At 40.1% G+C, this 15,443-nt stretch overlaps 1 protein-coding gene across 1 annotated transcript; it reads left to right on the top strand.

The window, feature by feature from the left end:
* Positions 1-9,118: 9,118 nt before the first annotated feature.
* On the top strand, positions 9,119-11,141 carry LOC107786771 (UDP-glycosyltransferase 90A1). Its single transcript, XM_075234418.1, has 2 exons — positions 9,119-10,773; positions 10,928-11,141. The coding sequence occupies exon 1, from the start codon at positions 9,281-9,283 to the stop codon at positions 10,664-10,666; it is 1,386 nt and encodes a 461-aa protein (XP_075090519.1). The 5' UTR covers positions 9,119-9,280; the 3' UTR covers positions 10,667-10,773; positions 10,928-11,141.
* Positions 11,142-15,443: the final 4,302 nt, after the last annotated feature.

The following is a 15,443-nucleotide window of genomic DNA, read 5'->3' as shown; positions in this document are numbered from 1 at the left end:
TAGTCGAGCCCAAGTCAGAGTGAGTGACTCTCAATAACGGTCTTAGTGGACTCAAAAATTTAAGTGCGGTGCCTAAGGGTTTCGAGTCCGTAGTATGGTTAAGCATCGAGCTTTTGCAGCAGATTATAAAAGGGGCTTGGAGTGTTCTACGTTATCTTCGGGTTGCGGTGTAGCATTAGAGGAATGGAAGAAAATGACTTCGGATTCATAGAGGAATTATAACAATAGGTGTACCAGTTGAAGATGTAAATGTGCGCACAAGGAGGGTATGAGATGGTTCGTGAGTTTTGAGGCAATGTGGGCTCGTGAAATAGAGTCACTCGGGGCGAGTGCGGGTTGAGTTCGATATAATTTAAATGGAGCTATTGTTATTTCTAAAGAAAGTCTAGGGTAAAATTAGAAGCAGCCAGATCGGTTAGCAATGGTTGAATTGGGATGATGGTGGAAATGATCAATTCCTTCAGCGTGTTAAGTTATACATGTGATTTGTGGCGGTACGTGCGAGGCTTGGCGGCCACCGTAATTGATTTTATTTGGAGGCATTCGAGTATTATGGCATGTTATGTGTAGATGGATCCCGGAAGAGTTATGGTGGTTTAGACCACTACTTGAGGATTTTATTCTCTGTGGTTATGGAATTTCAGTCGCGTGTTGCAATGGTTCTACTGAAATGAGTTAAGTAAAAGATTGCTATGTGATGGAGTGTTTAGTCTATTAGTGTATCAGGAGTCATGATGGAATTCTTGTACTCTAATGTACTGGCATGTTAGGTACAGTGAGTGGCATGGGAACTGGAAGTTGAGGATCAAGGTTACAGTTTGGTGTCGACAAGAATGTCACGAGCTCGGATGAGCAGGAAAAAATTCAGATGTTTAGGGTAAACTGGTATTGTCTTTAGCGTCACCTGAGATCGGTGTCATGTGTAAGAGGCTTTGTGTACTGATTTGCAGACTTTCGATTCACTTGACAACACTATATGACTGGTTGTCTGGATGTGCCGACTTTGCTACCTGGTGAGGAAGGTCATGAGAGCGTACCCCACGAGGAGATTATATAAGTGTGACATGTAGTCACTTGAATGATTAAATATTTAAAACCAAGTATGGAGATTGTGGTACTATCGCTAATGTAAGAATTTATGCCTGAAGGGCGCTCGATTTATTTGGTTTTGGAATGTGGAAGTTTGTTTCGGATTTGACGGTTGTTCTTGTGTGTCATGGGGAAAAGGGTTATTGTGGATCCTTGAAAGGTTACTAGTTAGTGCGGCATGATTAGAATCGGCTTGAGGTCCGTGGATGGATATAAATATGAATGTGGGCTCTATAGCAGGCTGGATGTGTTCATTTCAGCATAACGTTGTTTTCGGAGGGGTCTTCGGGCCTTGGATGTTATTTCTGTTGTCGGCCCTTCCGTGTGGTCTCTATTGTGCCATGTGGGTTGTGAGACGGTTTGATTATCCGCACTCGTATTGAGATCCTGTATAGTTTGCGGTGTTATATGAGCAAGAAGGCTCTCGAGATGCAGGTCATTTATTGCACCTTAGTCATGCTTGAGTTTTGTATCGTATGGCGCTATTTAATGGTGTTGTGCACTTGGTGTGCTTGTGGTTGACATTCGGGTCCCCACCTGCTACAACACCTGCCACAACAGCTACCCCAAGAAATTTAGATGATGAGGTCCCGGATGACGGGAGAGGGGGTGACACAATTGTGGGAGGCCTGGCTAGATCAAGGAAGCCGGAGGTGTGGGCTGATAGATTTGTAAGTGAGAAGGCGTATGCAAAATTTCGAGAATGGTGGCCCCAAAGGTCGCTCACTCTTGAGCAACAATTCATAGCCAAAGACCAAAGCCAGCACAATCCGAATGTCCTAAAGCAATTCACGGAGATAAAAGGATGGAAATGGTTCATCGGCCGGTTGCAAGATGCCAATGAATACCTCGTCAAGGAATTTTATGCCAATGTTGCCCACATCAAAAAGGGTACAAAGGTGACGAAGGTCAGAAACTTGAAAATCCGGTTTGATGGCCACGCACTGAACATATATATAGGGTTTGAGGAGGTCGAGGCAGTGCAATACCTGAAGAAGCTAGCCTTGGGTGATGCAGTTCGCCCATGGCTAGCTGAGATACTTGCTATTCCGGGGACAACACCTGCATGGCTCACAGCAGGAGTTCAAATTGTCAGAGCCACCCTTAACTTTGAAGCAAAAGGGTGGCAAACATTCGTGTGCACCCGTCTTGACCCGTGCCAGCATGAGAATGTCCTGCCACTCCCCAGGGCAGTATTGGTAACTTCAATCATGGCAGGCTATCCTATTAACATAGGAAACTTGATATCCTACAACATCTCCAATGCAGTCCAGAAATAAGAAAGATCGTATCCCTACCCCAACTTCCTCACAGAGTATTTCCAAGACCAAGGGATAGAGACGAGACATTTTGATGTGGAGGTGAAGGCTAAAAAGTCTTTCTCATGGTACCACCTCCAGGGAGCGGACAACCCTAAATTCAAGGGTAAAGCCACTACCTCCACTGGACAGTCTGAAGAGCCAGGGGTAGTGGCCATCGGATCAGTTGCCGAGCCCTCTACAGCAGCCGGTACTTCTGCCGGAGCAGCTGCCGTGCCTCCTCCTTCCTCCGGACCATCCCTCTCAGTGCCACTGTTAGTGCCCACATCTTCTACATACCCTCATACTGCATTGCGGGTTTCACAGACACTATCCAGTCTCAATAACTGGATGCAGGACTCTTTGAAGAAGATTCTGGTACCTCCATCAGTCTCAGTCTCAGTGGCAGCACAATCTTCAGCCCCATCAGAGCTTCAGGTACCTCCATCAGTGGAGGACTCTTTGAAGAAGATTCTAGACAACCAGAAGAAGATTCTGGATGACCAGAAGAAGATCCGAGAGACTCTTGATACACATGGGAGGATTATCAAGGATTTGGGGAAGCAAGTGAAGAAGGTGCGGAAAACTCAGACATCTAAGGAGTCGGTGGAAAAGTTGAGCAAAGAGGTTGAGAAGATTGCTTCTGCTAGTGATATTCCATTGGACCTGCTCATGGAGGAGAGAGTCCCAGCAGCACATGCAACAGTGCCCGAGGCATAAGAGGCAGCAGTCGGCCAGTCTGAGGAGACGGCTGCCACTTCACACACTGCTGAGGAGCTGATTCAGATGCTCAGCAACCCCGTAGTCCCCCAGTTAGAGGATGTGGAGATCCAGTTAGAGGATACGAATGGTGCTGATGAGCCCATGCATGCTAAGGACCCCGTCCATGTTGAGGACCCGATGCAGACAGAGACCACATAGGGAGTTTTCTCTACTCTCTACCCCTTTTCCCTGTTCTTATTTGTTATGAGCATTTAGGACAATGCTATTTTTCATTTTGGGGGTGGTCCATTTTGATTTGATGACATTTGGTATGTAATAACCATTATACTATTTTTCTTTATCTTTATTTATCTTTATTTTCACTTTTGGTATGTATATATTCTTACCATTCAATGTATATATTCATTTCCATTATGTATATATATTCGCTTTACTTCATTTTGTACATATTCAGTCAACTTTCCGTAGTTTACTTCATAACTTCTTTCGTTGTTTTTCCTTAGTAGCATTGCTTTTTATTTACTTTAGTAGCTTCTTTTTAAGTTGTTAGTTTCTTTTTACATTTTGTGTGAACAATAAGCCTTTGATTTTCTTAATGCCACGGTTCTTTTCAAAGATGGATGTTGTGTGAACCGGGTGGTTCTTCCCAACGATGGATGGCGTGACAACCTTCTTAAGGGATTGAGTCCGTTTTCTTTATATTTTTGTATATATAGTAGTAATGAATAAAAGTGTCTCAAGCAGGCTTCACTTGGTACTAACACATTTACCTTCGACCTTATGGTTAGAAACAAGTTGATTGGCAAAGAATAGCTCTAGTTGTGACCTTTAGACTCTTGTGTTGACTAAAACAATCATCGAGTGGCTTTTTTTGAGCCATTTGTGATTTTTAATCTCAGCTAGGGTTGTTGTGGGCCCTCGACTCTATTCTCTTTAACAATCCAGTAGCTTGAGAGGTGAGGTATTAGATTGCAAGTCCAAGTTCCGTACCAATAAGTCTAGAACTTGCCCTGAATGTTTGTCTAGGCGAAATTCTAAGTGTAGCTCGACTTGAAAAATGATTGTAGGCTCTCCTTGATCCAATTTGAAACTGGTATAAGCATTTTGGCTTGATGGGTACTTCCCTATTTATTGTCATGTATGAGTCGGGTGGCACGCCGCCATGGGTATGTTGTTTGGATCGGGTTGCACGCCGCAACGGTATCATGTGTGGATTGGGGTGCACGCCGCAACAGTATGATGTTGAGTATAGTTCCCCATATTTATACTTGCATGTCTTGTTTCTCATGTTCTGAGGAAGGTTCATAACACCTTTTCGGTTGCTTAAATTGCTACGTGGGTAGAGTAGTTCTTTCCAGAGTTCGTTTTTCCTTATGTATCACATTCGAGTTTGTGGCTTGTTGGAACATGGTTGCATCATATGAGACTTTTGGTAGTGATTGTTGTGGCTTATTACCGGAACGACTTGTACTGGGTTAGGAGAGGTTTTTGGACCTGGGATCAGTGCGAACGGGTTTATATGAGGCATGTTAAAGAGCAAATATCGTTATTTGGTTCATAATGAGTTAATAGTTCCTGTCAGGAGAAGGGACTAAATGATTTGTTGACTATGAAGTTAGTTATGAATTTCTACACATCTCTTCCATCGTGACAGTATTGCAAGAGTTGGAACGGGACATATATATGTGTCATTAGGTGTGTTATGAGCATCAGATTCGTGGAATTTCGGCTATTATTGTCAGAGGATGTTATTGTGGCCATGTAAATAATGTGGTGCATGGTGTGAATTCAGTGAGAGTATACAATCATGTAGTGGTACATTGTGTAGTGATTGAAACGGTGTTCGTATGTTGGAAACAGGCCTAGTAGAGAATTTCGGATGTTGGAATTTGGCTCTAAGGCTTATTTGCCTAAATAAAGGGGAGGATCTTCAGATTTGCTTGGGCTAATGTGCTCAGCTGAGTTGTGGTAGCACGGTTAGGCGCACGAGGGGCTAAACAATGATTTCAGCAAACTCCGGAGCAGTTCTTAGCACGTTCGAGGACGAACGTATATTTAAGTGGGAGAGAATGTAACGACCCAACCGGTTGTTTTGACTGTTAGAATCTCGTTCCCCTAAATAAGACTCCTCGTATGTACTTTTACTAATTTATGATTTGCACGGATGGTTGGTTCGGGATTTGGAAGTGTTCGGGTTGAAATCGAAACACTCAGTTCCTTGGTTTAGCTTTAAAAGGGCAAGTTTGACTTCGGTCAACATTTTTAGAAAATGACCACGAGATCGGAATTTGACGGTTCCAATAGGTTCGTATGATGATTTTAGACTTAGGCGTATGTTCGAATCGGATTTTGGACAACCAGGGAGCGTTTCGGCGCTTAATAGTGAAAATTAACTATTTAAAGGTTTAAGGTTCTTTATATTTGGTTTTGAGTAGGTTTTGGAGTAACTGAAGTCCGTTTGGAATTCCGAGCCTGGGAATAGTTCCGTATGGTGATTTAAGACTTGCACACAAAATTTAGTGTCATTCCAAGTAGTTTAAATATGTTTCGGCGCGTTCGGAGTAAGTTTGAGAATTTAAAATTTCTAAGTTGAATCAATTTGGTTTGGGGTATGATTCTTAGTTTTGATATTGTTTTACATGTTCCGAGGGTTCGAGAAAGTCCGTGTTATGATTTCAAACTTGTTGGTATATTCGGACCGGGCACCGGGAGCCTCGGGTGTTAACCGGACGAGGCTCGGACCAAGTTTGGACTTGGAAAGGACTGCTGAAGCTCCTAGCTTCTGGTGTAACCGCACCTGCGCATGGGCAGCCGCAGGTGCGAGCCACGAACCGCAGGACCAAAGAAGAGGAGGGGTCGCTGGGCACAGTAGATGCATAAAAGGAACCGAACCTGTGAAGGCGCAGGTGCGAAGGGGTGAAACGCAGGTGCGGAGGAAGGTGCAGGTGCGGCTTATAGACCGCAGAAGCGAGCCGCTGACCGCAGGTGCGAGAAAAGCTGGCTAAGGGAAAGCCGCATCTGCGAGGGAATTTCTGCAGATGTGGAGACACAGAAGCGGCTTGAGAGCCGCAGGTGCGAAAATGCTGTTGAGCAGAATGGTTTAAAGGGAACGAGGCTCAGTCATTTTTAGCCCATATTTCCTCCAGTTTTGGGCGATTTTGGAGCTTTTTGAGAGAGGATTTCAACTAGAAACTTAAGTAAGTTAATTCGACATACTTTGAATTAAATATATAGATTATGGGTAGATTATAACCTGTAAATCTTAAAAATCAAGGGTTTAGATGAAAAACCTAGGTTTTGACAAAAATGAGATTTTAACCACGAAAATGGTTATGGAATTGGATAAAAATTGTATATTTGAGCTCTTGAGATTATGGGTAATGTTTTCCTCCAAACATTTCTGGAATCTGGGCACGTGAGCCCGGAGTGAATTTTAGAAACTTACCATTTTTGGATAGGGTAATTTATTTGATAGTCTAATTTCAAATTTTCGAACATGTATTAATTATTTTATATAATATTTGGATAGTTTTGTATTTTTCGGCTCCGAATTGGGAATTGTTTACGCGGTGTTGTGATCGGAAAATGGGCTTTGAGACAAGGTAAGTCTCTTGCCTAACCTTGTAAGGGGAAATTTACCCCATAGGCGATTTACAATAATAATTGTTGCTAATTGTGGGGGTTACGTACGCACGAGGTGACGAGAGTCCGTGCGTAGCTATTAATTATGCTATGTCCGGGTAGTTTAGTACTAAAATCATGAATTACTTGTGATAATTTCTCCTTTTATTTAATTAAATTACTGAAATTATATTGTAAATTGTTAGAGGAAATAGTAAAAGATCGAAACTTCGTATACTTGAATTTTATATAAATTGTTAAATTGTTAATAGAGATTGAACATCCTACGTGTTAACATTATACTAACTTCTCATTCCGGAGGTTCATAAGAAAATATCTTCCTTTCTTATAGAGCGGGACGAACGCCTCGGCAGTATAGATGCATCTATGGATCGCGCCGCACGTCCCTCAGCAGTGTACACGCCACTCTGGATCGGGCCGTATGACCTCGGCAGAAATCGTGCCTAATAATAACAATTACATGATACTTTGATATTTTAATTGCAGCTTGTGAAGCTAATTGATAAATTAAAAATTAATTCATTTCGATACTTTGATATTTTAATTGCAGCTTGTGAAGCTAATTGATAAGCTGAAAATTATTGAAATTTAATGAATTAATTATTTATGCTTGTTAGGAAAAATTATTGTTGTTCACCTAAAAATCATGTTTAATTAATTATATTCTATTATGAAATTATTGATCCTTAGTGAGTGTCAAAGTCGACCTCTCGTCACTACTTCTTCGAGATTAGGCTTGATACTTATTGGGTACACGTTGTATACGTACTCGTGCTACGCTTGCTACACATTTTTGTGCAGGTACAGATATGTCTAGCGGCCTTGGGATGCAAAGGTGTGGTTAAAATGCGGCGACTTAGGTGAGCTGCATTCTATATTACGATCCGCAGCCAACAGGGTATCCTTCAGAGTTATTTATATTTTTCTGTCTAATTTGTATTCCGGACAGATGCTGTATTTTATTTTACCCTCTAGTTAATGCTCATGCACTTGTGACACAGGATTTTGGGAGTGGTTATGGGTTGTTTAGTAATTTAGTTGCTAAAATAATTATCAATTACTCTATGAGTTATATCTTTACTATTTAATTGAAGGAACTTTCGATTAAAAAAATACTAAAATGAGTAATTAAGTTAATTAATTATGGTTCGCTTGCCTAACAGCAGTGTTAGGCGCAATCACGGCCTTTTAATGTATTTTGGGTCGTGACAGGACCTCAACCCAATACACCAACAAGTCTTAACATATCATACAAACTTAGTTGAAACCCCAAATCACATAAAACAACGCTAAAACTACGAATCATACCCCCAATTCAAGCTTAAGGAACTTAAGAATTTCCAACTTCTACATTCGATGCCGAAACCTATCAAATCAATTTCGATTGACCTCAAATTTTGCACACAAGTCATAAATGACATAACGAATCTATGAAAATTTTCAGAACTGAATTCTGACTCCGATATCAAAAAGTCAACTCCCCGGTTAAACTTCCCAAAAATTCAACTTTCACCATTTCAAGCAAAATTTCACTACGGACTTCCAAAAAAAAATTCGGACACGCTCCTAAGTCCAAAATCACCATACGAAACTATTGAAATCATCAAAACTCTATTTTGGGGTCTTTTACACATAATTCACCATCCAATCAATCATTTCAACTTAAGCTTCCAAAACAAGAATTGTTCTTTCAATTAAATCCTGAATCATCCGAAAACCAAACTTGACCACCCTCGTAAGTCATTATACACATTTCAAAGTTGCTCGAGACCTTAAGCCACCGAACGGAACGTAAAATCTTAAAACGACAAGTCGGGTCGTTACAGTATGTGTCATGTATGTACAAACTGTGAATTAAAAATTACATAGATGTCAAGAGTTCTGGTCATGACGTACCAGTTTAACGTGAGAATAAAACATATATCGTTTCAAAATAAAATATTAGGAGCGCGATACGATTGTATTGCATGTTTGGACCTAACAACGTCAAAATTAATTTCATTACACATTGTCATACTACAATAACCGGCCTCAACTTCATAGAGAATATGTCAAATAATGTTGCATTAAAATTTCATGTTACTCATCCAACTCATGTATACTTTTAAACAATTAAATCATTTTTTAAAAATTGTATTGATAAAATTAAGGATACATGTACAACGCACGTGGTGTCCAAAAACTAGTATATATATATATATATATATATATATATATATATATATATATATATATATATATATATATATATATATATATATATATGTGTGTGTGTGTTTATGTGGGTATAAAACTTTTAATATTTATGATTTTTAAATATTTCGTAACATTTACGTGATTGTACAAGATTGTTGCTAAGTGAAAATTGAAAAAAAATACTAAAAAAAGCTTTTCCAAAATATGTCATTGTTTTTGGATTGCTTGCTATAAAAACTGAAAGGGGGGAGTATATTGTTGGATTCATTTATGTACACGACGATTCCAAAGTCTGAAAACATCAAGAAGCCGAGGAGCAAGAGTGCAGAAAAATGGCTTCTCCTCCTTGTATTCATGTTGTTCTGTTCCCTTTCATGTCCAAAGGCCACACAATTCCCATCTTCGACCTTGCTCGCATTCTTCTCAATCGCAAAATTGCCATCACCATTTTCACCACTCCTGCAAATCGCCCTTTCTTCTCCAAATCTCTTTCTAACACAAACATAAATATCATCGACATCCCTTTTCCTGAAAATATAGAAGGAATTCCCCCAGGTGTGGAAAGTACTGATAAACTTCCTTCCATGTCACTTTTTGTTACCTTTGCTAACGCCACCAAATCTATGAAACCCCAGTTCGAACAAGCCTTAGAATCTCTTCCGCCAGTTACTTTCATGGTCACTGATGGCTTCCTCGGGTGGACTTTAGACTCTGCAAATAAATTTGGTATCCCAAGAATAGCTTATTACGGCATGAGCGCATTTTCCTCGGCCATATCGCATTCAGCTGCTTCAGTTCTTCACACAGAAGCGTCCGACGACGAGCCTTTTGCAGTCCCTAATTTCCCTTCGATTAAACTCACTAGAAATGATTTTGATTTTCCCTTCAGAGAGCGTGAACCAAAGGGTCCCATTTTCGAGTTCACCACGGAGGCAATCATAGCAACCTCTAAAAGCTATGGTCTACTTGTGAACAGCTTTTACGAGCTTGAATCTATTTATGTAGACTACTGTAACCGTACATCTAGTCCTAGAAAAGTGTGCGTCGGACCATTTTGTGCAGCGGTCGAACCACCAAAAGAACAACAGGAGAAGCCTTCATACATCAAATGGCTTGATGAAATGTTAGAACAGGGGAAGCCAGTTTTGTATGTTGCATTCGGGTCACAAGCTGAACTATCTCCTGAACAATTCAAGGAAATCAAAATTGGGTTGGAGAAATCTGAAGTTAACTTTTTTTGGGTAGTCAGGAGAAGCGCTATAAGTGAACCCAATGAAGAGTTCGAAAACAGAGTAAAAAACAGGGGACTGGTGGTTGCAGAGTGGGTTGATCAAAGACAAATCTTGAGCCACGGGAGCGTTCAAGGTTTCTTAAGTCACTGCGGTTGGAACTCGGTAATAGAGAGCATATGCGCAGAGGTGCCAATACTAGCATGGCCAATGATGGCGGAGCAACACCTAAATGCAAGGATGGTAGTGGAGGAAATCAAGATTGGACTAAGGGTCGAGACTTGCGATGGGTCAGTGAGAGGGTTCGTGAAGTGGGAAGGTTTGGAAAAGCCGATAAGGGAATTAATGGAAGGAGAGAAAGGTAAAGAGGCAAAGAAGAAAGTGAAGGAGATTTGTGAAGCAGCCATTAATGCAGTCAAAGACGGGGGAACATCATGGCAAGCGTTAAATGAGCTTATTCATGAGTTAAGTGGAAGAGGACAAGTTTGAACAGGAGGCTAGCTTTTGTTTAGAAATAAATAAAATTTATGGGTTCAACCCACAGTTCAGTGCGGACTACAATATATGCATGGATACTTGTATTCTCTAATTTCTCTGTATGTTTCTGGATCTGCAAATCTTTATTTGAAAAAGTTTACTGAGTTTTGCATTTCTGTTTCCTTAGGTTAATGTTTTCTCTTAATAAAAGTAATCGAAATACTCGAACAATATGCACTTTTAATATTAAATAGTATACTATTTTTTTCGCAGGGTCTAATTCCACCACGTCACTCAGCTCCACAAGTTCTGTACCTCACTTTTTGGTGTTCTCCTAGACTGGTACTATGTATCATTTCTTTCTAAAACATTTGCTGATTGTGGTAAGTGTTGCTTTAGCCAAATGTATATAGTGTGAATGAGTCACAACTATTATATCAAAAATTATGACAATCACTAAATAATAAACAAGATAATAAGACAACAATAAAAGAACACCAGAATTTACGAGGTTCAGCCAATTTTGCCTACTTCCTCGGACACAATCAATATTTTATTCCACTCCAAAATTACAAGTGAAATAATACTAAAGAGAGAAGATACAAATGCCTTAAGAAGATAAAAAGGCAAATGAGAGGTGTGTTTAAATCCTAAACATTAGGCCTCCTTTTATAGGGTGAAATTCCCATTCAAAATTGTCATCCACCGATGTGGGACTTTTGACAATTTCAACAAATCTCCACCTTGGCAAAATTCCACATCTTCAATTTTCTCTCTTTAGTGTTCAACAATGTTGATCAAATCCAAACAATGTTGAAACTTGATCGCAGTCACCACTTTTGTCAGCATATCAGCAGGGTTCTCCGTAGTATGAATTTTCTTCACCGTGACTCCACCTTCTTCTATGATTTCTAGTACGAAATGATACCGAACATCAATGTGCTTCGTCCTTGCATGATAAACTTGGTTCTTCGCTAATTGAATAACACTTTGACTATCACAAAAAATTATAATATTTTTTTGTTCAATACCAAGCTCCTTTAGCAACCCCTGAAGCCAAATTGCCTCCTTCACAGCCTCTGTAATAGCCATGTACTCTGCCTCTGTTGTAGACAAAGCAACTGTTGACTGCAAAGTAGACTTCCAACTAACTGGTGCCTTTGCAAAAGTAAACACATAACCAGTAGTTGACCTTCGTTTGTCCAGATCACCAGCAAAATCTGAGTCACAATATCCAACTACAGACCGATTGCCTTCCTGCTCAAAAACCAACCCAACATCTACAGTACTATGAATATACCGTAGAATCCATTTCACAGCTTGCCAATGCTCCTTTCCTGGATTATGCATATATCTGCTAATAACTCCAACGGCTTGTGAAATGTTAGGTCTCGTACAAACCATTGCATACATCAAGCTACCAACAACATTTGCGTATGGTACCCTTGACATATACTCCTGTTCAGTTTCATCCTTTGGCGACATAGTAGTACTTAGCTTAAAATGGGGAGCAAGTGGCGTACTAATTGGCTTAGTCTTCTTATCTATGCCAAAACGCTGTAGTACTCTCTTCAAATATTCTTTCTGAGATAAACAGAGTTTCTTTGAACGTCTATCTCTTATTATCTCCATGCCAAGAATTTTCTTTGCCTCACCCAGATCCTTCATCTCGAACTCCTCCTTCAGTTGAATCTTCAACTTATTAATTTCTTCCGAATTCTTGGAAGTTATCAACATATCATCAACATATAGGAGAAGATATACAAAGGAACCATCATTAAGTTTACGCAAATACACACAATGATCGTATTTGCTTCTCTTGTACCCTTGCCGCAACATAAACTTGTCAAATCGCTTGTACCATTGTCTAGAAGATTGTTTCAATCCGTACAACGATTTTTCAAGTTTGCATACCATATTTTCTTTTCCAGCAACTTTGAATCCTTCTGGCTGAGTCATGTAGATTTTCTCCTCCAAGTTTCCATGTAAAAATGCAGTTTTTACATCCATTAGAACTAGTTCCAAATCCAATTGTGCTACCAAAGACAACATAATTCTAATGGATAAATGTTTTACAACTGGAGAAAATACTTCATTGTAATCAATTCCCTCCTTTTGAGCATATCATTTGGCCACCAATCTTGCTTTGTAGCGAACATCTTCTTGGTTAGGAAATCCTTCTTTCTTTGCAAATACCCATTTGCACCCAATTGCTTTCTTTCCCTTCGGGAGATTGGCCAATTTCCATATATGATTCTGATGAAGGGACTGCATTTCTTCATTCATGGCAATCCTCCACTTATCTTCTTCTGAACTTTGGATTGCATCTTTATAAGTGGTAGGAACACCATCAGCTACAATTGAGGTTGCACAAGAAACCGTCTCTATGAGACGAACAGGTTTCGTTATTGTCCTTTTTGGCCTGCTGGTTGCTATTGATTCAAGTTGTTGTCGAGATTCCTGAGTTGGAATATCCCTCTCTACTGGCTCTTCTTCCAGAGGGTAATCTTCATGAGTTTCCTCCTCTGCTTCTTGTGTAGGAAAAATAAATTTTTCCTCAAACTCCACCTGCTTTGATGCACCACCAGTTTGTTTGACATCTTCAACTGTCACCTTATCTGTTATGGCAGATTCATCAAAGGTAACATCTCTGCTGAATATAATATTCCTTGTCTCTGGATACCATAAGCGGTATCCTTTGACTCCAGAAGTAATCCCCATAAATATAGCCTTCTTTGCTCTCGGATCTAATTTTGACTCTTTCACATGATAGTATGCAATTGAGCCAAACACATGCAAAGAGTCATAATCTACAGCAGGTTTTCCATACCATTTTTCAAATGGTGTCTTGCCATCAATAGCAGCAGATGGTAGACGATTAATGAGGTGGCATGCATATATAATTGCCTCAGCCCAAAATACTTTGCCCAAGCCAGCATTGGACAACATACACTGTACCTTCTCCAGTAAAGTCCGGTTCATACGTTCTGCCACTCCATTCTGTTGTGGTGTATGTCTGACAGTGAAGTGTCGGACGATACCATCATTTTCACAGACCTTATTTAAATGATCATTTTTGTATTCACCTCCATTGTCAGTGCGAATACACTTAATCCTCCTGCCTGTTTGATTCTCCACCATCGTTTTCCATTTGAGAAAAATTTCCAACACTTCATCTTTCCTCTTCATTGTATACACCCACACTCTTCGGAAAAAATCATCAACAAAGGTTACAAAATAGTGCTTCCCACCCAATGAAGGTGTTTTGGAAGAACCCCAAACATCAGAGTGTACATAATCCAAAATGCCTTTAGTATTATGGATCGTTGTACCAAATTTAACCCTTGTCTGTTTCCCTTTGACACAATGCTCGCAAAACTCCAAGTTGTAAGTCTTTACGCCTTTTAACAATCCTTGATTAGATAGAGCTTTCAAGGATTTCCCTCCAGCATGTCCCAAGCGCATGTGCCATAGCCTGGTTGCTTCTACCTCTTTGTCATCACTGGATGTCACTGTTGCTGTCCCAATAACTGTACTACCACGATAGCAGTACATGTTATTGTTCTTCCGATTGGCCTTCATTACCACTAGTGCACCGGAGCATATTCTCATCACTCTATTTTCTGCAATGATTTTGAACCCTTTTGATTCTAGGGCTCCCACAGAGATGAGATTCTTCTTTAAACCCGGTACATATCGAACATTTGTTAATGTTCTGATCATTTCATCATGGCTCCTTAATCTTATTGAACCAATGCCATATGAGGTAAGAGGGCTGTTATCCGCTGTGTGGATGACTCCATATTCTCCTTCTTGAAAATTCACGAACCAGTCCTTGTTGGGACACATATGATAGCTACAAGCCGAGTCCATCAACCATATGTCTGATGATGTTGATAACTCTGTTGTAACTAATGAGAAGTCTGAATCATCACAATCAGCTACATTTGAATCCATAATGGCCTTTCCATTGTTATTTCTGGTCTTATTCTTCAACTTCGGACAGTCTTTCTTCCAGTGCCCCTTTTCTCGACAAAAGGAACATTCATCTTTGCTGGGTCTAGATCTCGACTTGGATGTTCCCTTCTTAGTCCTCGTTTGATTTTGAGAACGACCCCTCACAATTAGTGCTTCTCCTTCTCCGCCCTTCTGTTTTTCTCCCTTTCTTTGTTCATAGCTGTACAAAGCCGAACAAACTTCTCTGAGAGAAATTTCGTCATTTTCATGGAGTAGAGTAGTTTCAAGGTGCTCGTACTCATTAGGAAGTGACCCCAACAACATCAAGGCCAAGTCACCATCATCAAAAGTTGCATCCATATTTTGCAAATCTGTGACCAACTTATTGAAACTGGTGATATGTTCATTCATTGTGGTACCAGGAACATAGGTGAAGCGAAACAGTCTCTTCTTCATGTACAATTTATTTTGACTGTTTTTCTTCAAAAATTTATCCTCCAGTGCTTTTCATAATTTACTTGCAGAAGTTTCCTTTGTGTATGGATATTTCTGCTCTCTAGCAAGGTAGGATCGAATGGTACCGCAAGCAACACGATTGATAATTTTTCAATCTTCTTCTCCAGTAACATCTGGCTTCTTTTCTTCAATGGAAAGATCTAGCCCTTGTTGAAAAAGAACATCTAGAACCTCGCCTTGCCACATCCCAAAATGTCCTGACCCGTCAAAAATTTCTACCGTAAATTTCGCATTTGACACAATTCTTGTCATAAGCGAAGATGCCAACGATGACGTATTATTGACACTTGATGTAGATTCTTCTTGTTTACTATCT

Source organism: Nicotiana tabacum, chromosome 17 (assembly GCF_000715075.1).
Source record: "Nicotiana tabacum cultivar K326 chromosome 17, ASM71507v2, whole genome shotgun sequence".
Lineage (NCBI taxonomy): Eukaryota > Viridiplantae > Streptophyta > Magnoliopsida > Solanales > Solanaceae > Nicotiana > Nicotiana tabacum.
The sequence above is the reverse complement of the archived record's forward strand: the minus strand, read 5'-3'. Positions and strand labels throughout refer to the sequence as shown.